Source organism: Equus przewalskii, chromosome 7, assembly GCF_037783145.1.
Source record: "Equus przewalskii isolate Varuska chromosome 7, EquPr2, whole genome shotgun sequence".
Lineage (NCBI taxonomy): Eukaryota > Metazoa > Chordata > Mammalia > Perissodactyla > Equidae > Equus > Equus przewalskii.
The window spans coordinates 54,977,509-55,004,382 of record NC_091837.1 but is presented as its reverse complement, the minus strand read 5'-3'; the positions used below and the strand labels follow the sequence as shown (position 1 = coordinate 55,004,382).

Here is a 26,874-nt window from a genome sequence, read left to right as displayed (position 1 = left end):
GGAAGAAGGGACTTGCTACAATTTGCCCCTCAGAAACATCCCCTGGAGTAATATGACAGCTTGAATAAAGGGAGTGAGCCAGGAAGCATTTCAGTAAAGGAAACACGATAGTCATAAATGATATCAACTTGGAATATTCACTATGAACTTGTCACTATTCAGGAATAACTCCAAAGTTTGTAGACTTGAGAACACCAGGCCCAGAATAATTTTTAAAAAGGAGGGGCTTTATAAATTAGAGTTGCGACATGAAACAGAAGGCACACACTAATTAGGATAATTCAAAGCAGGTTTAGCAAAAGAACTATTTACAAAGCTAGGGCAGGATATAGGAAAATATAACTGGTAGCAAGTCCCCAGAGACTGGTAACAGTGTCGTTGTTACCATCCGTGGGCCTGAATGAGAGGAGAGAGCAGTTCCTGGAAACCCAGAGGGGAGTATTGTGGAAAAGAGAGGAGCTGTGACCTTGAGAGGGGCAGTGACTTTGGGTCAAGGGTCACAGCCAACCTAAGGCAAATCTGCAGGAAAAAAGCTGGAAAAACACATTCTCCTCCCTCCCCCACCCTCAGCCTCCTGCCTGGTCTCATTAGCTGAAACCAGAAGGCAGGAGGGTTTTCATGTAGTCCATACAGAACTGCCTCCAGGAGCAAAGAGTAGAGCGGAAAGGCATGGAAAGTGGATCTGGAGAGAACAAATAGAAGATATTCAGAAAATATACCTTTTTTGCCACTCAGCGTCTCTTCTTCATCCTTTCGAAAAATTTATGTCCTCAAGCCACAGTACACATGGAGTTTCATCAGCTACTAAATTATAGTGGGATGCAGTCCATTCTTTCATACTGCCATCTGAACTTAAAATGTTAGCCTCTACCAGTGTTTTTCAGGGAGAAATGGGAGAAAAACAGTTACATAGCATAAGTGTAACTGCGGCTATTTTGTGTGTGTGTGTGTGTGTGTGTGTGTGTGAGTGTTTAGATGGTCTAAGCTGGTAATAGCAACTGTCTTCTTCTACTAGCCATTTCACGTTCCCCCTACTCTCTGCCAGCACCTCAGTCAGATGGGCTTCTTAACCTGGTAGGGTGACCCAAACCTTCTTTTCTGTAGGACATAAGCCTTCAGTGGTCTTGTCTTTATTAAGCTGTGTCACTTTTCCATTGAGAAGACTATTGGAAAAAAGAATATGAAGCAAAAAGGAGTGCCCGCCACCCAAAAGTAAATCCTCTGGGTTCCAGACATAGTCCTCCTGAGGCATGGAATAGTAGCAACCCAATTTTCCCTGGCAATCAATTATCCAGGCAGTACAATCACAGAGGAGTCTGGCTCCAGGTCAAAATCCTATATTGATCTTTCAGGCCAACTATAGGCAACTGCAAAGACTTTATGTAGCAGGCCTGTGGGTGGAAGAACTACTCTCCCCACACAGGACGTGGTGCACAGCAGGGTGTTACAGTCTCTGGAGGGAGTCACAGTGAAGGACTCAGACCCCGGTGGGCTGGCCATGCTCTTAGGCATATCTGTACTCTTAGCCTAGGAGCCTCCATTCCGAAGCCTCTTTATTGGGACAGGTCTTGGTTAAGACACTGTTCAGGTGCCTCTGCCGAGACCTCCTTATTAGGGGGCACTGAACACCTTTCTCCACTCTGACCTGGTATGCAGTACTTTTCCACTCTCAGCCCCGTCCCCTTTTTCACCAGGGCCCTAGAAGACTTTTGTTACAGGAGCCTTTTGTTCCAGCTCCCTCAGCAATGACACAGTCCCCCTGTCTGCACTGATACTTCTGACCCTTGCCCTGTGCCATTCCATGGAAAACATGGAACACTGGGGAGCTGTCACCCTTTCCTGTTGAGCCTCTTGCTTATAGTATCACAGTAAGTGAATATAGGCTTAACTGTTACTTTCAGTTTGGCTCATTGTCTTAATTGAACAACTTGACACCTGGCGGCCTCCTCTCACTGACAATAACAACCTCCTCCCCTATCAATTCAGTGAAATGAGGAGGATAAAAAGATCAGGGGACAGTCTCTGCTTCCAACTTATCCTCTAGCCTCTGCCAAGAGAGTAACCTAAAAATCAGGACACAACCCCGGGAGAATGGGAGAGATTAGTCGAATGGTTATACTCCCATTTACTTTACCAGTTTGGCCCGTGGAGAAAAGCAGTAGATCATGACAGATAACAGTGGCCTACCACACACTTACCCAGGGGAGAATTCCGTCTCAGATTCTCTTATTGAATAAAATCAGTAAGTGTGTTCCTTTCAATATCCATTAGAAAGCAGAAGCGGTTCCTATTTAACTGGGATGAACAACAGATTATATTCATGGTCTTATCCCACAGCCCTCCTGCCCTTTATCATCTGAACATTCCAGAGAACATCCCATTGGTCCACTGTATTGTTGATATCATGTAAACCAGACCTGATGAGCAAGAAATTCTAAGTACTCTGGATGGCCTGGTGTGATAACTTAATGTGTCAACTTGACTAGACTAAAGGATGCCCAGGTAGTTCGTAAAACAGTATTTCTGGGTGTGTCTGTGAGTTTGTTTCCACAAGCGATTAGCACCTAAACTGCTGAACTAAGTAAAGCAGATGACTCTCCCCAGTGTTGATTTGGCATCATATAATCTATTGAGGGCAAAAACAACAAAAAAGCAGAGGAAGGGCAGATTTGCTCTCTTTGCCTGAGCTGAGACGTCCATTTCTCCAGTCCTGTCCTGTTTTACATCACTTCGTATCAAGGGATACTTTTCGGCAAAGGAGGTAGGTCAGTGAACACATGACCATGGACTCCATTGCTCTTAGCACATAACCTCATTATCCAAAGCCTGCCAGCCTGATAAAACATGAGTGTGGCCTCTTAAAGGTGAGGCTAAGGCATCAGCTTAGAGACGACATTTTTTCAGGAGGATGTGACGTTCTTCAGTTTGTACTATGTACCTTAAACCAATGTCACTATATTATGCTATCTCCCCAATAGGATATACGGGTCAGAGAACCAGGGAGTAAAAACAAGAGTGGCCCTGTCCACCATTACTCCTAATGACTCACTTGAAGAATTGTGCTTCTCATCTCTGCAACGTTAGGCTCTGCTATGGTCTGAATGTTTGTGTCCCCCGCCCCAAATTCAGATGTTCACATCCTAATGCTGAATGTGAAGGTGGGGCCTTTGGGAGGTGATGAGGTCATGAAGAAGCCTCATGAATGAGAAAAATGCCCTTATAAAAGAGACTCCAGAGACGTCCCTTGCCTATTTTCTGCCATGTGAGGATAGAACAAGAAGTCTGCAATCTGGAAGAGATCCCTCACTCAAGCATGCTGGCACTGTGATCTTGGACTTCCAGTCTCCAGAACTATAGGAGAAATTTCTGTTGTTTACAAGCCACTCAGTCTGTGGCATTTTGTTATAGCGGCATGATCAGACTAAGACAGGCTCTGTGTGTCGAGGTTCCCGTTCTCAAAGGGGGTGTGCTTTCAATAGGGTACATGTCAAGAGTCCCATTAACTTTAAAGCTACCACTCGCACCTGGTCACTTTGGGATCTTTGTACCAGTAGGTCAGTAGGCACAAAAAGAGTTAACATACTAGGAGAGATAATTGACTATAATTATTATAAGGATATAGGGTTGCTACTACATAATTTTGGCATAGAAAAATATGTTTGTCACTCAAGTGATCCACTCTGGCATCCCTTGCTATCCCCTTGTCTATTTTTAACTATTAATGGACAAGTATAGTAACCACAATCTGATAAACTGCACCACTGTGCAAATGGTACTAGATCAACTCTGGCAAGCGTTAGACAAAGTTGATGAGCCTATGCACAGCCACTATCCCTGCCAATACAGCCTAGTAAGCATGCACTGGGGTGTCTGGAGAAAGACTAACTGACATTGACAGAATGAGCCATTTTTTCCACCTGATTATTGACAGCCTCTTTCACTATGAATGGCCGCTGATGGACATTTACATGAGACACAAATATCTTCATACTCTGTCTATTCCAAGAAGTCCATCACATACCTCTCCCCACTTTCACATGGTAGTCAATATTCCAACAGGGTTATTTCCAAGTTCCCAAGTGTAAAAATCTACTATCAGCTACTCTTGAGTGAATGTAGAACTACTTCTCAGGCCATTTCTCTACCCACACAGAGTGGGCAACCGTACGTACTGCTCAAAGTTGAGCTCACTGGCAGTGGGATTGTGATGCAGCAGCCTTCACGTCTTTCTGTTGTCAGCATACCATGCAGACCCATCCACAAACCAAGCCCACATCTTTTTCTCTTTTGTTAATGCATCACAGAAAGGACTGAAAGAGAGAAGGAAAAGCAGGAGGAGTGCGCACCATGGGAGCCTGACCCACTGGCTCTGCTCGGGCAGTTTGTTGTGCCTTCTGGACCTCCTTGGGTCTGATTTCACACATACCAGGGGTCGGCAAACCACAGCCCATGGGCCAATCCAGCCTGCCATCTGTGTCGTAGCTTGCATGCTTTGCAAGCTAAGAATGGTGTTTACATTTTAAATGGTTGGGAAAGGTCAAAATAAGAACAATATATCATGACACATAAAATGATACAAAATTCAAATTTCAGTGTCAATAAATAAAGTTTTAATGGAATGCAGCCACAGCTATACATTTACATATCGCTTATGGCCACTTTTGAGCCAAAGTAGCAAAGTTCAAAAGTTGCAACAGAAACAATATGGCCTGCAAAGCCTAAAGTATTTACTATCTGGCCCTTTATAGATAAAATTTGCTGACCCCTGATATATACCACTTCCATTTTATAAGGGGATGCACTGTGCACATTCAATTTTATGGTTCAGTGAATCAGAAAGCACAAGTTTGGCAATTTGGATATCCTATGGTCAAGAATTCAATCTGTTCCAAGACCAGCAGCCAGTCAGAACCTTCTTTTCTAATGAATAGTTGTTGGCAGAATAGGACATAGCTTTATTCCAAAACTCTAGGGTATCTGTTATGATTCTCCTATTGGGGCTTGCCAGATGCTATATAGCATCTCTATCTGTCGCTGACAGATAGAGCAGACCATTGGTTTTGCTGGTCACAGGGTCCACATGGCAAGTCTGCCTGAACTGTTTCAAAGCTCTTTCCTATTTCAGGTCCCACTAAAAACTATCAGCTAAAAGAGTTACTCAGTAAATGGGTTGGTACAGCATGCCTAATTGTAGTATATGTTGCCTAAAAAACCCAAAGAGGACCGCAAAGCTTGAGTGATAAAAGGTACAACAAGTTCTCTCTCACTTCGGAAGGAACATCTCAATATGCTTCAGACCACTGATCTGCTATCAACTTCACTGATATTATAGGCCTTTGAACTTTCACAGAGCTTCCCTCTCACCCTTTGGCAAGCATATGTCTTATCCCATCCATAGATGTTGATCCCAAATAAACATTCTGAACACCAAACAACCTCTCAGTGTCACTCAACTTGTGACCCTCCTGGAGCAAGATTGTACTGGCATACTGTTGTCCCCACTTTGTAAATGAAAGCTGTTTCTGATTTTACCTACTGAAGAAAATGGAAAGGAAGGTATTTTCATGCGAGGTGCCAGAGGATCTGTTGATTTGCTTCAGTAAAGACACCATACCTGGGGGGCTGGCCTCATGGCCGATTGATTAGGTTAGCGCGCTCCGCTGCAGGCAGCCCAGTGTTTCGTTGGTTCGAATCCTGGGCGCGGACATGGCGCTGCTCATCAAACCACGCTGAGGCAGCATCCCACATGCCACAACTAAAGGGACTCACAACGAAGAATATACAACTATGCACCGGGGGTCTTTGGGGAGAAAAAGGAAAAAATAAAATCTTTTAAAAAAAAAAAAAGACACCATACCTGGGACCACGGCCATGCTAGGTACCACTATGTGACTGAATTTATAATAATTTGCTGCCATTCTCCCTGGCCTACCATGCTTTTGCCCCAGGTAACAAGTGACATATATGATATACAGTAAAAATCACAGCCTCTGCATCTTTTGTGTTTTATGATGGCATGAATATCTGGAATTTTCTCAGGATATAATATTGCTTTGGGTTTTCTAACTTGAGAGGTCTGTTCCAGGGGCTTCCTCTATTGCTAACATAAAAGCCCTCATTTCACGGGTCAGGGAATCAATGTGGGGCTTCTGTCACTTATTTAGTATATCTGTTGCTGCTATATATTCTAAGATTGTGGGGGGAAACCACAGGATGGGTCTGCAGTCCCACTGGACACTTTATTAAACAAATTTGAGCCAAAACTCCATCTATCGTTTAAATTTCATTAGTTTCCATCTCATCGGTGGATCATGTTTGCATTTGGGGTCTCCAGGGACTAGTGATCAAGTTCAAATTTCTCAGGCTCATCTATGTCTGCCCAAATATTCCCATTTCTTGTCTGAAGGTTTAATTTCTTCCCTACCACAAAATTTGAGTGCAAATTCTATCATCACGGCAACAAGTCCCTCTGGGTAAGTATTGGGAGAAGATTCATGATATATACCTGTGGCCACATAGCAGGGTTCTTCTCTTAAAAGAAATTGAGCTCCTCTCAGACCTTAGTTCTGGGTGTATGAACTATCTTAAGTATAGGAAATTGGTAGGTGTCTGTAATGACCTACAACAATGACTCAAGGTGGATCTCTGACTAGTGGTCTTAGAATTTTCTGCCTAAATCTGTCAAGCAGCATCTGCCTATTCATTTCATTTCTAAGGACACTCCGTGATCAATTAGCCATTGTAACAAATTCCTGAAGTTCAAAACAGTCTAAATATTATTCTGTCCCTTTATTGTATGGTGATAATTGTGCCTACCTCACCTCTGACAGTTCAGCCTGACCATCTGGCCTCTACTAACCCAGAATCCCATTATTCCCAGTGATATCAGAAAATTTGTGTAACCCCCCACTATCTTTTCTGGACTAAGAACCGCCTCCACAGAGCTCTTCAAAGATGATGACTCTCCTGAACAATACATTTCATAATGCCGTGATGAAGGCAATGTTTTCTGGGTTCACTTAAGGGATATGGTTAGGGAGTGGTTGACGAGCTCTATGCCAACATTCCCAGTTCCATGAGCCTTTGGACTACTCATTCCTCAATAGTATGCCAGGGAAGTTCTGACATTTTGCCCTCATTATCTATAAGGTATGGTTAAATCCAGACTTTAATTAACTACCCTAGACAATGATTATACCACTTCCAGATGCTCAAGACATATTAAGTCCCAAATCCTGGGAAAATGAATCCATCTCTCTGGTCTAGCATTTCTGTATATGTTCCCCAAGCTTCTGTTGATTAGAAAATTCTTGTGACTCTCTCAGTGTATCCTCTCTGAACAAGCATTTTACCTCTCCCTCCATGTTGTGTTGGAATCAAACTCTCATCATGGGCTTAGAAGCAATGAAAGAATGCTGAGAAGAACTGTCATCAATTTGGGAGTTTCAGGAAAATTTTGAGGACCAAATTCTCAGACCTAGCCAAGATGCTAAAATGTCCATATTCTTTGTTTCAAAGTCTCGTTTCTTACCCAACAGCGCCTTTATTACAACTTTACCCTAGGCTTGGTCCTTAGCAATATCTGCCATACAACAATAAGAAAGAGACTGCTCTAAAGATGCCATACAAGTTTCTGATTCTCCATATATATTCTTCACTGAATTTTAAAAGCTTCTAACTTCTCTTTTTCCCTACTTGTGTGCTCTCTCGAGCTGGAAAAAGTCAAGTGACTCCACAGTCTTTATAATCACTATTGTTGCTATAGTAACAACACACCACAGCCATTTGCTCTCCTACAACTCCCGTCTTCCACTACTCTCCATCCACTGCTACCACCTGTAATAATTTGACAATCATCAAAGCATCACATGCTATTGATTACCTATACCCTATTTCTCCCCAGAAAAGTGTCTATTCCTGCATTCCTTAACTATATGAGAAACCAATCTCAGAATCATATTTTGAGGGTCTGATTTCTTGGGTCAATTATGAAATGAATTACAGTGTCAGTCAAAGTCCAAGCAGGAAACAGATGGCGCACACAAATTAGGATAATTCTAGGAGAGTTTAATAAGGAAATATTCACAAAGGTGTGGGTAAGTTGGAGGAAAACTACAAAGGATACTAGAACTATGCCGCAGAACTAATACAAACTCTGGCCCAAAAGAAGAGAGGGAGGAGTTGTTCCCGGGGCCCAGAATGAGTCAGAGAGCTGCCTGAAGAGGAGTAGTAAATTTTAAGTCCTTGTTCATTGGGTTCATTGGCTAACTGGAATATTTCTATTAAGGGATACTGTACTTCATCAACTATTTGGTTACTCTAAGATACACTTTATATTAAAAAATAGGCAGCATAATGTTTGATTTTTTTCTCTTTATTTACCAATTTAAAAAATATTAAATAAGCCCTCTGGTATCTTCTAACGCTGACCAATGAGTTTGTTCATGAATTTATTTGATGTATTTCGATCCAATTCACATACCGATGCTGGAACTGGCCAGTAAGAGCCTACCAGGTTGGCTCCTGAGTCCTTCTGACACATCCCTATTAGTCTTGGATTGCTTCCTTGCTTTCTGACGTGGTAAGATGTTCCAGGCTCATATTGTAAAATTCCTGTCCTAGACCTGTAATCACTCATTTTTCTTCAAGGAGATCTGGTTCCTTCTTGTGGGAAATGGTGTTTTGAGACCACAGTCTGAGTGCTAAGGAGGTTGACTGCTACTGTGACTGTCATTGTTTCTCAGCCTTTCTAGAGGACAGAGTTAGAAAATATGTATTTTTTAAGTTCATATGGATACTTCCTATCAAAATCAGGACTACAGAGTTTTATTTAACCTCTTTGATCTTACTTCTGAATTTCCTTTCTCCTGTGCCAAAAACATAAGTAATTAAAATAAGCCGGCATACTTATTTGATTTTTCTCATAAAATGCATGAACATAATAAGAATAGCAATATCAACATCTTGTGGGCACATTTAAAAGATACCTTGAGGACTTTCAGAAATAATTTTGGGGGAAGTGTCTTCAGGGAGGTGATATCCTGTCTGAGCAATTGAAGACAAGAACATGGTATAGGAGTTGCCGTAATTTGTATCCAAATGTGGTGAGCCCCAGGATGGGCAAGTTATATATCCATTAGACCATTAGACATATTATGGGCCAAGCGCCTTAACCGCATCTTGTTTCTATGGGAAAATGCAAGTGCTAAATAAGCAAATTTAAAATATTTTTTTAACAGTAAAACAAATTTATCAATTGAGCACTTAGTGTAATTTTTCTTTTCCTAATATATATTATTGATAAAACAAATCAGCCATTTAATGTTTACTTCAAAAATATTAACACTGCTATGATATATCCTTTGTGTTCCTAAGTGTGTAATTCTACACTCAAAGTTAAATTATTGGTAGACTGAGCAATAACATTTTACTAGGTGGCAGGGGGAAAAACAGTTCATTCTGATCCAGGGAGAGAACTAATGTGTCTCTTTAGCACTTACCCAAACTACAATGGTTACTGTGATGTCACAGTGGATAAGCATCAGGAGAAAAGGCAAGAACACAGCCCAAGCAGTCCATTTGACAAGAAACCCCCAAAAGACAGGGTTCTTCTCTACTGAAGGGATCTTTCTTCTACAATGAACAGTGAGGGGGCTAATTCAGAATTTACTCTTATTTTTATCCTAGAATTTAGGGAATTTTCCTATCACCTTACAAGCTGATATCTGGTATGTGTAACTTACAAATTTCTATTTCTGTCATTTAATCAACTAGCTCATTCCATTTCTTTCAGTACTTTTTTCATACAGGACTAAAGGTTCAGAAGTAATTTATAAAGGAAATTTGTACAGGAAAACATTCCCAGCCACGTGACTTAAAGGTTACCTTGAAAATATTTGTCTTCATTTGTCTTCTTGAAAGGCCATGTTTACTTAACTTTATATCATGCTCTTTCTCCCACTCACTAAATTTGGTCTAAGTCTGTATTAAGAGCTGCATTATTGTCTGCTGACTTCCAGAGAAACTGCTAAGAACCAAGAAAGAAAGCACTTAGCTGCTTTTAGTCATGATCAACAGTTTGCTCATAAGAGCCTAAAAGGATCAGAAGGAGGCAGAGGAAGGATACAGAAAACCTCTAATAGATCACCACAGGACTTTTGAGCTAGTTTATAGAGAGAACATCAGTAATAGTGACTGACAGGTAAAGCTCATAATTGATGTTGCTATAATTCTAGATGGAGTGTAATAGTATGTATATTTAATGTACGATATCTGTATAAAATTTATGTCACATCCAACTCTAATGCTCCTATAAACTGCTGCACAGGAACAGAAGGAAATGACATTTGTGTTCTCTTTAATCTCTGTCTGGGGCATTAACCTCTGCCTGGAGAACTCTTCTATCCATTTGTCTCTGTATTGGTTTGGGAGTAGTCCCGAGACCAATACGTGGTATTAAATAAATAGGTATTAGCTAGAGATATTTATATAGACATATAGACAAATCTAACTTACTCATTGTTTTTGGATAACATGCTTTTCTGGGGGTAATAATAACAACAGTGGCTACAATTTATAAAATGCTCATTTATGAGGGCATTATCTTATTTAACCGCCAAGGCAAGTATCTTTATCCTTGTTTTACAGTTGAGGAAACTGTGGCCTGGGGAGATTAAGTAAACTGCCCCAGCTCACTCAGCTAGTAAAGAATTAGAACAAAGATTGAAGTGCAGGTATGTCTGGCCACAAAGCCAAAATATGTGAAGAATATTTTTTATCATCATCATGTACATCAATGTTCACTATCAGCCTTGAATGTGCCTTCAATTCTCTCACAGATTATAAGCATCTAGAGGGCAGATTTGTAGCCCAAGGATCACATCAAGGAATGCTCTGGACACTGATGGAGGGGTCATTTACTATAATGAGGCATAATCCCTGCTTTCTAGGTGTTTGGATCCTAGGAGGAATACTCAATCCTGGAGGTGAACATGTCTCAAGTTAAAACAGTGGGGTACATTCTGAGGTAAACAGCAGGATTCTAAAAAGACTCCAGTAACAAAGAAGTAATATCCTATTTTCGATATGATGTGCTTTCAGAGGCTGTTGGGGATGAAGTGAAACATGCAGGGATTTCACTATGAGTTCAGTTTGGTTCTGGGAGTAAACTTAGGTAGAGTGGTTAGGTGAAAGAAGCATGTGGGTTAGTCCCACCTTCTTCATTTCCCAAATGCTTGGCCTCGGACAACTGGCTTAACCTCTCTGCCCTTAGTCTTCTCATACATTAAAAGGGATTAATAATATACATTTAATAGGATTATTATGAGAAACAAAGGGAAAACTTCTTTAAGTTTCCTTACACATAGCCTAAAACATACTAGATGTTCAACAAGTCTTGGCACTCCATTTTTACTCTTTTAAAATCCAACTCAAGAAAAATTTGCTGAGCCTTCTATTATATATCATGCAGCAACTGCAGAACAGATTTTAAAAGTGATTAAGAAACAATCCTCTATAAGCTGGATCAGGGACAGATGTGTAAACAGCCACCTGCAATGTGATTTAAGAAGTGCTGTCTTAGCAGAATGGACAAAGTGGGAACACAAAGAAAGGAACGGCTAATTCTTTCTTTGGGATGTCAGAAATCTTTTGCAGAAACGGTAGAATATCAACCTCTATTTGAAGGTAAGGAAAGAAATGATATGAATTTGCAAAGTTTTCAGTGCAGGTAAGGTTATGTAAGATTGGTCTGTATGACATCCATCCATCTATTCATTCAACATTCATTGAAAGGCTACTATGTGTCAGGCAATGTTACAACATCCAGAGGTCACAAAAATGAGAAGACATGGTGTTTCCTTCAAGGAGCTTACAGTTTAGTGATTGATAGAGGGGATACTTTGTACTTTTATTCTGAAATTATCTATCACTTACTGTTTTGAAAAGTATTAGTAATACTTTATAGTACTTGGGCATATTTGTAAAATTGGTCATTGAGGCCATAACTCAGATCAGTAATAAAGTACAATAGAAATTCTAGAACTGTTGCCATTTTTTCACAATAATTTACATCACAAAGAAAAAATATACCTTGTAAATTTCTATTGTTGGGGGTTTTTTTTTCCCCTTCCTCCTTCCACAAAATTAAGATTTCAGTCCAGGTCAACTTTTTTTTTTTTTTTTTTTTTAAAGATTTTATTTTTTCCTTTTTCTCCCCAAAGCCCCCCAGTACATAGTTGTATATTTTCCGTTGTGGGTCCTTCTAGTTGTGGCATGTGGGATGATGCCTCAGCGTGGTTTGATGAGCAGTGCCATGTCCGCGCCCAGGATTCGAACCAACGAAACACTGGGCCGCTTGCAGCGGAGCGCGCGAACTTAACCACTCGGCCACGGGGCCAGCCCCAACTTTTTTTTTTTTTTTTTTTAAGATTTTATTTTTTTCCTTTTTCTCCCCAAAGCCCCCCGGTACATAGTTGTATATTCTTAGTTGTGGGTCCTTCTAGTTGTGGCATGTGGGATGCTGCCTCAGTGTGGCTCCAACAGCTGTGCCATGTCCGCGCCCAGGATTCGAACAGATGAAACACTGGGCTGCCTGCAGCGGAGCACACAGACTTAACCACTCAGGCACGGGGCCAGCCCCTTCTTTTTTTATTTTTAAAGATTTTATTTTTCCTTTTTCTCCCAAAGGCCCCTGGTACATGGTTGTGTAGTTTTAGTTGCGGGTCCTTCTAGTTGTAGCATGTGGGACGCCGCCTCAGCATGGCTTGACGAGTGGTGCCATGTCCGTGCCCAGGATCCAAACCAGCGAAACCCAGGGCTGCCGAAGCAGAGTGCGTGAACTTAATGACTGGCCACAGGGCCGGGCCCCCTAGGTCAACATTGGAGCTTCAACTGTATGTTCTAGATATACAAACATGCACAAGCTGTCTGCCTTTGAAGAGTTCACAATTTAGTAAGAGTATGAAATCATCTATCTGCACAGATTAGGGTAAAATTTCTTCCCAAGATTTATTTTCTACGAAAAGTTAAGGGGAAAATAATAGAAAGAAAAGAAAAATTTACTAAATCGTTCTTTTAGCAAGCCTGAAGAATCATTTCTATCCTAATTTCCGCAGGCACACAAGAAAATCAAATTAAGTGGTGGATTTATTGCCTGCTTTGTGCATCTTGACATGTTACTTTGTAAACTTAAGTCACTGTTTCCTTGGAACTGTTGGACACAGGCATCTTGTATTTCTTACTAAGAAATTTTATACCAAAGAGACAAAGGAGATTTAGGCAATAAACAAATTGGAATGGCTTAAGTAAACCTGGCGCTCTTCCACAATAAGACAGCTCTCCTGTTTCTCAGGCCAGATTGTATTTTTTGAAAATCCAGCTATCCATTGTTTTTAAGAGACAGCCCTAAAACATAACGGCAAAGAAATATATGAACAAAAATAATGGAAAATTATATATTAGCCAAATATTACCCAAAAGAAAGCTCGTGTAGGATATAAATATCAGGGAAAATAGAGAGAAAGACATATAGAGATAAAGATAGGCAACATAACAGTAAAAGGAACAAACCACCAAAAAGATATGACAACCGTAAACTTTTATGAGGCTAACAAGATAAAACAAAAAAACCAATGCAGTTGCAGGTAGAAATTGACAGATCCGCAATCATAGTAGGCAATTTTAACAAATCTATCAGAAAGACATACCAAACAAAAGAGAGTAGGATAGAAAATATTTCCACAATAAAATTAATAAGCTTGCACAAATGAATGAATATGACACCCTGCATTGCACAAATAGAAAATATACATTTTCAAGTATACATGAAACATTTACATAAATTGATTACAAATAAGTCAGAGTCCAATAAATTTTAAAGAACTATCTACTGAACACATTTTCTCACTACAAAGCAACAAAGTAACAAATCAATAATTGAAAAAAACTCCAGATGTTTAGAAAGGTTTTTTTCTTTGTTTGTTTTGTTTCTTTCTTTTTTTTTTCTTGAGGAAGATTAGCCCTGAGCTAACATCTGCCACCAATCCTCCTCTTTTCGCTGAGGAAGACTGGCCCTGAGCTAACATCCATGCCCATCTTCCTCTACTTTATATGTGGGATGCCTGCCACAGCATGGCGTACCAAGCAGTGCCATGTCTGCACCCGGGATCCGAACCGGTGAACCCTGGGCCGCTGAAGCAAAACTTGAGCAGTTAACTGCTGCGCCACAGGGCCAGCCCTAGAAAGTTTTAAATACATTCCTAATAAGTCATCGGTTAAAGAGAGATTCACAATAGAATTTACAAAATATTTAGAACCAAATAGAGCCAAAGTGCATCTTCGAGGGGAATTTAGAGCCTATAGATATAGTCAATAAAAAAAAAAAGGATTTAAGATAAATGAGTCAAGAAATCAACTTAAGAGATTAGAAAAAGAACAGAGTAAACCTGAAGAGAGTGAAACATAAAGCAAACATCAGAAATTAGTAAAATAGAAAATAAGTAGATGAGCCAAAACAAAAGGCTGGTTCTCTCGAAACAACTGCAGCTAGCGAATTCATAACTCTCCAGCAAGATTTATTAAGAACTAAAGAGAAAAAGACAACTGACCTATGTTAGCAATTAAAACGAGGACAAAACTCTAGATAGAATATACATTTAACTTAAGGAGACAGAAATAATATTGGTCACCACAGAATTGGAAGCAAGCTGAAAGGTCTATCAATGGAGAATTTCGGACTGTTCATGCAATGAAATATATAATTGTTAGAAAGAAAATTAGAGATTAATGATCAGCATGGGTAAATCTTAAATATATGTTTGGCCAAAAAAGCCAGTTGCAGAATATTTATAAATGTCTCGTTTATATAAATGGTAAAAACAAGCAAAGAAGGACCATATATTACTTATGGGCACATACACAGGTAATAAAAATACGGGAACATTCACGGGGTAACAAAAACCAAAATCAGGGTAAATTAGCACAAGAGAAAGAGGGAATAAGAGAAACAGGATTGGGAATCATGACTGGGAGGGAGGCTTTGTCTGTATCTTTAATATTCTTTTCTTTAAATACGTCTTAAGCAAATAAAGCAAAAAACTAATATTTGTTTAAACTGGGATGTGGGTACACAAGTAGTCATTATATTATTCTCCACACTTTTCTATGTATTTGAAACATTTCATAATAAATTTTTTTAAGTAAAACATTGGTTCAATTATTTAATATTTTGTTCCTTTCAAATCCCCTCTCCTATCTTTCTCCTCCCTACTGCACGTTATAACACAAAGGTCCCAGGTTTACCAGTGAAGGTACCCTTGAAGTTATTAATATACACAAATATTAACATATTTCATAAATATTAATATGTAAATATTAATGTTATGTTTTACACAAATATTAACATATTTCACTCCTACCCATATATCTGAAAAAACTCAAATCTTCTTCCCGTTTCTCAGGAGCTTCCATGGATATTTTGCCTCCTTCTTCCAGTCACTGCCACCAGCCTTTTGAGAGAGGCTTAGCCAGAACACGCAGCTCTACAGGTAACCAAGAGGTAGAGAAGAAGGCCCAAAAGTCACCTTAGGAGGGAAGAGATTTCAGATTGTGATGAGTAAATGACAATTGTGGGTATCTTCTACTTCAACTACTGAGACATCGTCTAATGGTTAAACTCCTGTTTTTAATCTTACCCCACGCTACTCAAGGCATAACACAGGCAAGTTCCCTTGGGATCATTGCCATTGATTGTGCTTCCACCCAATCTGCTCTCTGACCCACAGCCTACAAGTCCCCAGTCCAATCTGCATCCAACTCAGACTTGGAGACGAGTGAGAAAGGTAGAGGATGCTCTCTCCCCATAGCCCATGTAAAACAGGTTTTTCTTCTGAGACGAATGTGGAATTTCAATACCACTGGATGTGGGTCATCTAAAATATAACAAAATCTACTACCAAACAATTCTTTGCAAGTAGTTCAAATCAAACTCTCATACTTCTTTAAATGGTCATCAATTGTTTGTGTTGAGAATTAAAGTTACTTTACACTGCCTTTATAGAGTAAGGTACTTAGCTATAATAATACACTTAATGACAATAACTTCAGTATATCCATTGCAGGCTACTTTTCATTCCTTTCTTGAATCTACGGTAAAACATAAAACAAAGCAATAAAACAAGAGTGAGGCCACTATCCTTAAGCTACTAGAAAAAGCTTGCTTTTAATAACTATTTTAAGGCAGTAGAGTGGCATCTCTTTAGGGCACCAAAGGATAGACAAAGGCACATGTAAATTGATGAGTAAGAATATTACCTGGATACAAAAGGATTACTTAAGCTAAATATTATTGAAATGGTGTCTGTTTGACATGCTACTTTATCAAACCCTAAATAAATTGTATTTCTGGAATTTTACCATGTTAAAAAAAAAAGGCTGGAAGAATGACTGTTTTTAAGATGACTTTTACAGCAATCTAGGAAACTCTTAACATTGTTTTACAGTGAAATGCTAACCCAATCTTTCTCAGTATTGTCTGGTGGTGCATAATGTGGCCCATGTTGTTGGACCAGTAAACGTTTCCATTTGATACCAAAGGAAAAATGTGAAATGCTTGTACTTGAGTAATTAAAATGCAGTATTTGTTGGCTTAAATTAGCTTCTATATATGTTTGAAGCAATATCCCCACTGGCGTTTATTACAGATGATTGAAGTAAATTTGATGGGGGTTCTCAAACCAATAATGCATTTCTCAGGAGTAAGGGAAATTTTGCATTCCTGTATCCACTTCCATGCCAGGAAAAAATAAAACTTATTAGCACAAATTTGACTTTATCTTACGATTTTCCTTTCTCTCTTCCTTTTCTCCACATTCCCTCATAACCCCACTCCCTCATTGTTTTCCCTTGAGGTTTTCTGCTTATCCTTTACTATCCCCACCACCCCCGTAACACAGTTCTTTCCCACTTCCACAGCTCAGTCATTTCCAGTAGGCTTCTTCCTCAGGCAACCACAGCTCTGTCTCATTTGTTCTACCTCTAACTTCTCTTTCCACTTTCCCATTTTCAGGTTTTCTCTCTTACCCCATCTTTTACCTTCTCTCTCACTCTAGTCAGAAAGGTAATAGAGAGGATATTCTCACCTTTACTTCCTGGGGAGCTTGAGATGGATGCACCCCAGAAGATAGTAATCCTATTTCCTTTGTCAGTTTTCATTTTATATGTTGACCATATAAATGTAAAGAAAGCAGAAAAATCCACATTGGCCAACTGCACTTTTCTGTTTCTTTAATCCTGAGAAAGACGGTGTAAACTGCTCACTAAGAAGTTTCCCTGAAAATCAAGGGAAACAAATCCCACATGTGTATCAATGAGACCCAAGAATGCATACTTCAAATAAAAGCAAATTAAACAGGCCAATGTCTATCTCGGCATCAATGAGATTTACTAACAAAAAGAACTCTATTAACTCTTTTTCTGGATGGAATTAGGACTAATACATAAAGGTCAAATGCTTTATCAAGTTACGGCCATCTTCATTCCAGATGTGAGATTTGCTTTCAGACATTACGCAAGCCCAGTGGCAACACTTAGTTTCACAAAATCCTGAAAGCGCGAAGAAGATTCCATCAGGATTTTATATTGTGACATGAAATAAGACTTAAGTAAGTGTTCCTGTCCTCTGCCTCCCACTTCCTGATTTTATCTGACTTGGTGATACTTTTTTTGAAAGCATAATGGGAGATAAATTGATAAGATCCCATTTGTCCTCGATGTCTTTGAGTAAATACAAATAATATTGGATGAATGTATATTAAAAAAAAATTTAAAAGCACTTTCTAGACTCTGAAACAATTTTGAAGTCAATACCTTGGCCTCACTATTAGAAATGTAAAATATTTTAATATTGAAAGTTTGATTCCTTCCTTCCGGAGTATCATTGTACGAAAATATCATCCCCCAAATAAATATGAGAAGCAATTGAAAGCATTATTATGTTTCCTTAAAGAGAGTCATATAACCTAGACTAAGTGAAATAGAAAAGACGTTGAGAAAGACACAGTACACTAATATTTAAATTGTCTAGGGATGGTGATAATTTGTTCTTAAAGATCTCCAAAAAGGAAAACTTGGCAATGTCTTTCCGTGGTCTATACAGAGATTCACCACTTCATGGTAAAATTTCTTCTTAAACTCAATAGGAATCTTCAAATTTTATACTATTACAAATACATTTCTGAGTTTAATATATTTGTGCATAAAACTTCTTTTCTGAGTTAATTTAATTTATTTAGGGCAGTTTCTCCAAATTCAATTGCTGGGTAGGTATTTAAAGCCTCACGAAAAATAGCCAAATGCATATGTGCTCTGCTTCAGTGGCACAGGTTTCGTTCCTGGGCATGGACCTACACCAGTCATCGATGGCCATGCTGTGGCAGTGATCCATATACAAAATAGAGGAAGACTGGCATAGATGTTAGCTCAGGGCGAATCTTCCTCAAGTGAAAAGAGGAAGACTGATAACAGATGTTAGCTCTGGGTGAATCTTCCTCAGCAAAAAAAAAAAAAAAAAAAAAAGGTCAAATGCATAAATAAAGATCATACCAATTTACATTTCCACCAAGATATGAGAAATCCTATTTCATCATATCCTTGACATCGAGACTACTTTTGTGAAAAACACTTTGTATAGGAATAATCTACCAAGGCATTAGCATTTAGCAGGAATTGGTGTTTTCATCTTCCTTTCTTCAGATGGTTTGGAGAGTATAAAACCGTTAGTGTTGTTACCAAGGAGTAGCAGAAGAGCGGGAGAAGGGCAAAAATCCTACTTCATAATTCTGCATCATTTGGATCTGTGTGATCCTCCACATGTTTCACTTTATTTAACAAATCTTTGTTTATCTATTATTATGTTCTTGGCTCTGTTTTAGACTCTAGGAAGCAAAAATTGATTAATACACATTGCTGTTCTCAAGGAGGTTATAGTTATAACTGAACTATTTATCTAAACTGCATATAGCAGAGGTTAAAAGCAATCTATATACTAGCCTATTATAAATCTGGGGAAAAGTCTTCTAAACTCTCTTTCTTGTTGATGTTATTTTTAAATCATTATTTCAACAAACATTTATTAGTACCTGTCATATGCAAGGCACTAACCTGGGAGATGCAAGGGGTTCATAAAAGTATATAAGACATTAAATGTGCCTATAGAGAGACAAATCTCCAGGGGTCCCTAGTGTTTCTGCACATCTTGTGAGCAGAGGATTGATAGCTTTGTAGCTTTTGTTCTGGATCATCTTTTCAAGGATGTTTATACAGTGAACCTTAACAAGTAGCGATAACGTCTCCCTTTGGATAAGAGGGCAGTTTCAGTAAGGTCCAGTATAATAAAAATGTCTCCCTCTGGGGAAAAGTTGGGTCAAGTTTGCTTGTTAAAGATTTAGTTCCCTGATCTCAGGGTTTCTTAGCTATAACACAAACATACCGTGTGTGCAGCATCCACCTGGGCCACTCTGAGTCACCCCCATGAGACTTGGGGGACAAAGAGAACTGATGTGAACACGAAGTTTATGCTACCTGATGTGCTAAGAGTAATAAATCCTTCATCTCTGATCCAGAAGTCTCCAGGCTTCTGCCAGCGTCCATGAAACTGTGGCAGGCTAACTTGTAAGCTTGCAAGTAGGTAAAATCTTAGACCTTCACAGTTCTTGACAGTGCCATCAAGAAATTTACTATCTGATAAGGAGTTTAAGAAAAGCACACTGATAATGATAACATGTTATAATTGTGGTAATAGTTACCCAAAATATTATAAAGAAGGATAAAATTGATTCTGACCAAGAGACAGTTTCATATATGAAGTTAAGGTGAGGAAATATGGGAAAATGAAAGCATAAAAAATTATAATCCTATTTCTATTTCTCTGACCACTCTTTCTCAGTATCTTCTGCTGGGTCCTCCTCTATCGTTGGAATTCCCCAAGATTCTATTGTCCCACTTGTGTTTGCAACCTATGTCCTTTCTTAGGAAATTTTATCCATTCATATGACTTCAGCTTCCAAATATTCATCTCTGTCCCTAATTTCTTTCCAAGCTCCAGAACTCTTTTTCCAATTGTTTACTTCACATCTGGATATGTAACAGGTGATTCAAATTTAACATGGGCAAAATTGAGCCCATTCTCTCTCTTCCTGACATACTCTCTAGTCTCTTCCTCCCCCAACTCTTTAAAAGAATAATCGTTCCCTGGGCTTCAAGAAAGAAATCCATAAGGAATTCTCATCAGTAAGCAGGAATGCTATCAGAGTAAAGAAAGCCCATTTAATATATCAGCCTGATATAAACTATGTGGCTAGAGTCTCTTAAGTGTTGATACTGTCAATAACGACTCACTTTCACCTGGGAGCTGTCCTGTCCTTTCAAAGTGACTTTGTTTTATCTCGACTCAGATCTAGTATCAGTTGACTTGATAGTTCAATACTATATTCTTATTTCAAAGTTCTTGTTGGCTCCTTATAATTGTCCCTGTGTGCTAACTATATGTCCACCCAAAGTGGATTCTACTCAGTTACCTCTGCTTGGTGTCCAGTGGATTTATCACCATTTTTGGAGAGTTGATTCACCCCATTAAGTGAATTAATACACAAGTTCTGAGGATTTTTACCTCCTTGATAAATATCTTCTATCTGTCCCCTAATTTCCACCTCTGGGAATACACTGTCCTGATTCAACTCTTGATCACCTATTGTTACCTTCTTCTACTTTTTTTTTTTTAAAGATTGGCACCTGAGCTAACAACTGTTGCCAATCTTTTTCTTTTCCTGCTTTTTTCTCCCCAAATCCCCCCAGTACATAGTTGTATATTTTAGTTGCGTGTCCTTCTAGTTGTGGCACGTACTTCTACTATTCTTTTACTTTTTCTACTTGTCCTCGGTCTCTTCAGTCTGAACCTCTTTAATCTATCTTATATACTCTTTCCAAAACACTCTTTTCAAAATTCAAATCTGACCAACAAATTCCCTGCTTAAGACCCGCCGTAGTTCCCATCATTAACACTACATGTCACTTATTATAAGTCCTTTAAGATAAAGTTCGGCCTCCTTCATTGGACAGACAAATCTCTCCATGATTGGAATCCTGTCTAACTCTTCAGTCTCATCTCAGACACATTCTACCTCAAATCTCAAGATATAGCAAAACCAAACTGATTACACTTCCTCCCATACAATATGTTGCTTCTTGCCACCATGCTATTTCTCACACTGTTGCTTTTCCCTAGTGTTCACTTCCTAGTCCTCTCCCCATGTCCTATTCTTGACTTGGCAAATTAGTTCTATTTCATGCTTCTCTAGTTGGTCATCTCCTCAAAGTCTGTGATGTTCTCATCCAATTCCTTGCCAACTAAGAGGTTCTCTTCGTAGTCTCAAAATACCATGACATATCTCTAACTCTTACCACACTGGATTGTAATTACATTTTTTAACTGAGTTTCTTGCTGTCCTACTAGATTAAAACACTTGAGAGCAAGAACTCATCTTTCCATCCCTATTCACTTGAATGTGCCCGGCACATAAGTATTTAATAAATATTTATTGAGTGAGTGGATATGTGTATGAATAAATGAATGAATGAAGAGTGGGAGATAAGTTATGAACATTTACATAGCAATTTAATCAAAGTACATCTGAAATTTTAATGAATGTATAAATGGATATACTATACTATGGTTCTCTTCTGAAAGGGCATTAGTTAATAAACATATCAACAATAGGATAAATTTGGCTGTTGGTCCCATAATTATTATAAATATTTTCTTTTCCTTCTGCTAAATTCCTGATAAGTTAGACATGTAATAGATAAACTGGAACATAGTCAATTTTTTCAAATTGGTATTTCAGCCTCTTTTTAAATGACAAATGCAAAGCATTTATAAAACTAGGGTATATAAAGAGCAAAGTTTATATTAATATTACTTATCTTTGCTTACTTTTTTCTTCTTCCTCTCTGTCTTCCTCCTCCTCTTTCTCTTCTTCTTCGTGAGTTCATTCCTAAGTATATCCATTTTTAAAAACATGAAAAATAACTGAGTCCTTGGAAAAGACCGATGGTATCCAGTTTAGTGTGCTCTGAAGCCCTTGGCAGGGAAGGAAAAAGAAAGTGCAGAGAATAGATGATATATAATGATAAAATATTTGGAAAACAGCTGGTAGGACTTTAAAATGTTACAAATGAAGTAGTGAAAGAAATAAAGATATTTTAATTATCTGAGAAATAAAAATAATGCAAGATAAATGTATTTCAAAATAGAATTTCGATGGAAGTTTGGGAAGAAGAGCAGAGATGTATCTCATAAGTCCAGAGTGAGAACCTCTGATGGGACCTATAGAGAGTTTGCATAATCATTCTAATGGTACCATCTTCCACTGCATTTGCTTGAATAGTTTAGAACAAAGTGGAACTCAAAGGTCTTTCCCCTCTATGACTCCCTAGTGTCTATTTAAGTGTAGTGCGATTTTGAGGGTAGAACAACTTAAGCTAGATATGTTTATTTCACTATAGATTTAATGGTGTGGATGAAAAAAATTAAAGGCATTTATTTATCTGTAACAATAAAGTCAAGAATTGGAAAAAATTACAAGCTCAAGATGATTTTGTAGAGGAAATAGAAATGTAGATCTGGAACAGAAGCATAGCCTTTACATTGCATTTTAATCAAAGTACATTTAAAATTTTAATGAATAATTATACATATAAATATTCTGCTGTTTCTTATCTTGACATTCAATAGTCTCTTACTGCACTTCAGTATTTTGTCTGATAATTTTCTTGTTAATTCAGTCTCCTCAGATATCTTCAAATATTTTTCTTCTACTTATAGATGTCCTTGCTAAATTTAGGAAGACTGTTTTATCCAGGTTCATGCATCTATTATTAAATATTCTTGCCTATTCATAGAATCACATGGACCAATTGCTAACTAAATTCAATTTTTGTTACTTCTTAATACTTGTTCAAATATTTTTAAAACCTTTGCCTAACTATGTAAAAATGAAAGATAATGTAGAATCTTTAGTTTTCAAGCAATGAAAGTGAAAATTCATACATTTCTTAAAAGTAAACTGGCAGTATGCATCAAAAGCCTTAAAAAAAGGTTCATAACTTCTAATTCAGCAATTCCCCATATGGGAATTTATATTAAGGGGGATAATCATGGATATACTCAAAGATTACCTACAAGGATAGTCATGAAGGCATTATCAGTAACAGAAAAAATATAAACAATAAAAACATCAAATCAGAAAGAGCTGGATAAATTATGTTATATCTTTCTGACGGAATACCATACAGTCATTTAAAAATCACGTTTTGGAACACATATCGACATAAGAAAATGTTCACAATATATTGTTAAGTGAGAAAGGTAGACAACAAAAATCATATTATAGGTTGGTCCAAATTAAATAGACACACACATACATATCCACTATAAGTGGAATATACACCAAATGTGAAGAGTGACAAATAGGTAACTCAGGTTGATGGAATTACAGATCACATTTTTTCTTTATTGGATTTTTCTATATTTAAAAAATTTTATACAATAGACATTTTTAAACGCCATTTGGGGGAATTTTTAAATTTGTTTCTGAGGTGGGGGAAGGCATAAACTCTTTAAGAAGTAGGTTTGGGAGTGAATAGAAAATCTACTAGAGAAGTTAAGTATAATCTTAAGCAATTCTAAGCAAACTAACATGAAGCACTCTAACCTTCATAGACCAGAAACCTGAGGAACGAGAATGGGCAGGGAGGAAAAACACATCCAATTTGGACCAGGATAGTCATGTGTCCAGGAGAGATGCCCAGCGTAACCAGGATCTCCGCCTTTCTCTTTTCACTGCTTACTACAAAAAAGAGGTGCAAACACATCTGATGGCCTTTCTTTAGAGGATTTGTCGGCAGGGAGCTAAAAATCTCATTACGTTTCTAGGTAGAGGCTTAAAAATGAAGGCTATCTATACTGCCTCTGAAGCTTCAAATCATCAGAACTACAACAACAAACTTGAATAAATCCTGTGAAGATTTTTGGCACTAATAAATAATAATATTAATTATTATTTTGGCATTACTAAAAACAAAATGAAAGGTTTTCTACCTGTGCTTTATCACATTAAATAGATAAATTTATTAAGAAAAATCTAAATCATGGCATGAACCATAGACTCTTTTAGACGGAAGAACCTTAGCTTATCTACTTATTATACATGATATAGCCAATTAAGCCATCTCTTTCTTTAACCAACATTGTAAATGTATTATTAAAACTATTAATTTATGAAAAATGAATAATTAGTGATTAGATACTAATTGTGTTTTATTTTAGTAAATTATTTCTTGAAACTGAGGAATTGTATAGCTAACCTATGACTCATTTACCCACTCCCTTGGAAAGCCTTGCCCATAATTTACAAAACCACACCAGACCCAGGACTACTACTTATTACTAGTAGCTTCTCAAACTGAGACCTTGTGTTTGGTTGGCTTGAAAAACACCATCTACAAAGAGCTAGCTTCTTCATAAACCCAAATCTATAACCCATAAAGTTATACATACACATATGATGATTTTGGTAAATCAATAGTTATCATTTGCTTTTTTATTTCTGATTATTCTTATATTTTAGGAACTCCTACAACTTCAGCCATAATATTCTCTGTTTTGCTGAACTGTAAACACCAGGAACTATTATTTAGAATAGTGGTTTTAATACTGTAGGTTGTATTATAGACTGTGAAATAAAACTAGTGGGTCACAACTAACGCTAAAAAAATTAAACATAAAAGAATAGATTAAAAGATCAGAATGCAGTATACATTGGAAGTACACAAATTAGTACTATTTTTACAACTTTTGTTTCAGTTATACTTTTATGTGTGTACCGGGGTGTAATGTGATACTTATTTTTCAATGGGGATATGCTGTATATTGTTTTGAAAAGCAAACATGCTCCATGAAATCTAATTTTCAACTTGGAATATTTTTCCTTAATATTGCTATATTTGCACTGTGATTTTTGTATTATGTGATGATGTGCTTAAGAAAGGCATATCTATATCAAAAGCCAGAAAGGAAAAGACAAGAAGTAAATTGCTGGATATGTTTTCAAATCCTTCCTGAAAGTACCCCTATGGTATATGCTTCTTTATGGTACTTCATTCATCTTTTGTCTCTCTCTTTCTCTATCTGTGCAGAGGTAGATAAATATAGATAGAGATAGAGAGAGCCTTCTAGGTGCCAGGTGCTGGGGATGCAAAGATAATAAAACGAGCCCCTCTGAGGGTAAAGTTCTAGTCAGGGAGACCACAAATAAGCTAACAAACACAAATTAACAATATGCTGACAGTTTTAAGAAGTGTTGTAGCTCATGGTCTAGAGGTATATCTCCAGTTGAGTGACAGAAGCACAGAACTTGATTTCAACGAAATTCAAATTTTCAGATGAATGAAAAGAATTGGGAGCCAATCTAATAGCAAGCCTTGTTGTATGGGATTGAAACCTCAAAACTCTTGAAAATGTCTAGACTTGATGAATATTAATTGTTTATCATCAAGAGATGCCGTGACCTATGAAATAATATAGAGTGAGAGGGTGACTCAGCCCATTGATTACTTACTTCAACAAACATTAATTGAGCACTTCCCATGTGGGAGGCATGGGAAAAGGAGCCAGAGAAACAAAGGGGAATAAAATACACTTTCGGTGGCCACAGTTAATTGCTGTCTAGTAGGGAAAGCTAATGTGAAAATAGATAATGTCATAGAGCAATAAGCACAATTAGAAGGGGGTATGCCAAGTACAATGGGGACACAGGAAGAGGAGTGCTCACTTCCTTAGAGAAGACACAGCATTTGGCAGAATACAAGTACTAGAGCTGGAATGGGAGTTTTCCAGGAAGAGAAAGGCAGCAAGGCATTCCGAGGTGAGAGAACCACCTCAAGGGCATGCATTATCAGCATGGCACATTGGAACAACTACGAGAAGGTACTACTACTAAATTCTAGGGTGTCAGAGGGTAGTCAACTGAAATGAGGCTGGGGAGGCAGATCCTGCCACACAAGGGAAGAACTTTTTATATTATACAGAGGGTTTTACACTTTATTCAGCAGACAATGAGGATACACATTTTGGACAATGTTTTAGCCAAGGTTTTAAGTTAACTCTGGTGACAGCATGGAAATTAATTCAAAGGGAAAAGAGCTCAGAGACTCAGAAAACCACTGGGGCTGTGAACTTTGCTATCGCACTTGACTGCTAGCATATTATGTGACCCAGGACACTCTGATATGAAGTAAACCAACATGTAATATTTTTATCTTGCAAAACTGATAATGCAGAGAATTAACAAGTTATGTATGTATAAACAGGAGTTCCACAGTTAGGAAGCCATGAAGTGGCCCTCATAGGAGTCCTATAGTATCGTATCCCTGATTCACCTTGGACTTATCAACATCATTAGATCAGCATATGAATAGTCACCAGGTTCACTGCCCAGATCTGCTGGGTAGCAGGGCTGGCTCACTGTGGAATAAGTTAACCCCACAGACTCTAGATTTGGGGAATGAGGTCTCACAGCTGGGAGTAGGTACCTGGGTTTCCCATTTGAGGAATATTCCTCTACTCCTTGCCTGATATAATTATTCATCTAAAATCTAATCATTTCCTCACAGCTCCATTTCTCTCTTCATGTTTTCTCTAAATTTTGTCCCTTCAAACCAAAGACACCTTTTAATAATAATGGCAAATAATTCCACAGCACTTCCTATGTGTCAGGTGCTATTCTAAATGCTCAATGTATATTAAATGACTAAATTCTC

General features: G+C 38.1%; 1 protein-coding gene across 2 annotated transcripts in view; it reads left to right on the top strand.

Moving 5' to 3' along the window:
* Positions 1 to 9,572: 9,572 nt before the first annotated feature.
* Positions 9,573 to 26,874, top strand: part of GAREM1 (GRB2 associated regulator of MAPK1 subtype 1) — a 209,410-nt gene continuing 192,108 nt past the window's right edge. For both annotated transcript variants that reach the window (XM_070627542.1, XM_070627541.1), the window contains exons 1-2: positions 9,573 to 9,728; positions 15,459 to 15,545. In XM_070627542.1, coding sequence (XP_070483643.1) covers positions 15,467 to 15,545 — 79 coding nt within the window. In that variant the 5' untranslated portion in view covers positions 9,573 to 9,728; positions 15,459 to 15,466. The remainder of the gene's footprint in view (positions 9,729 to 15,458; positions 15,546 to 26,874) is intronic.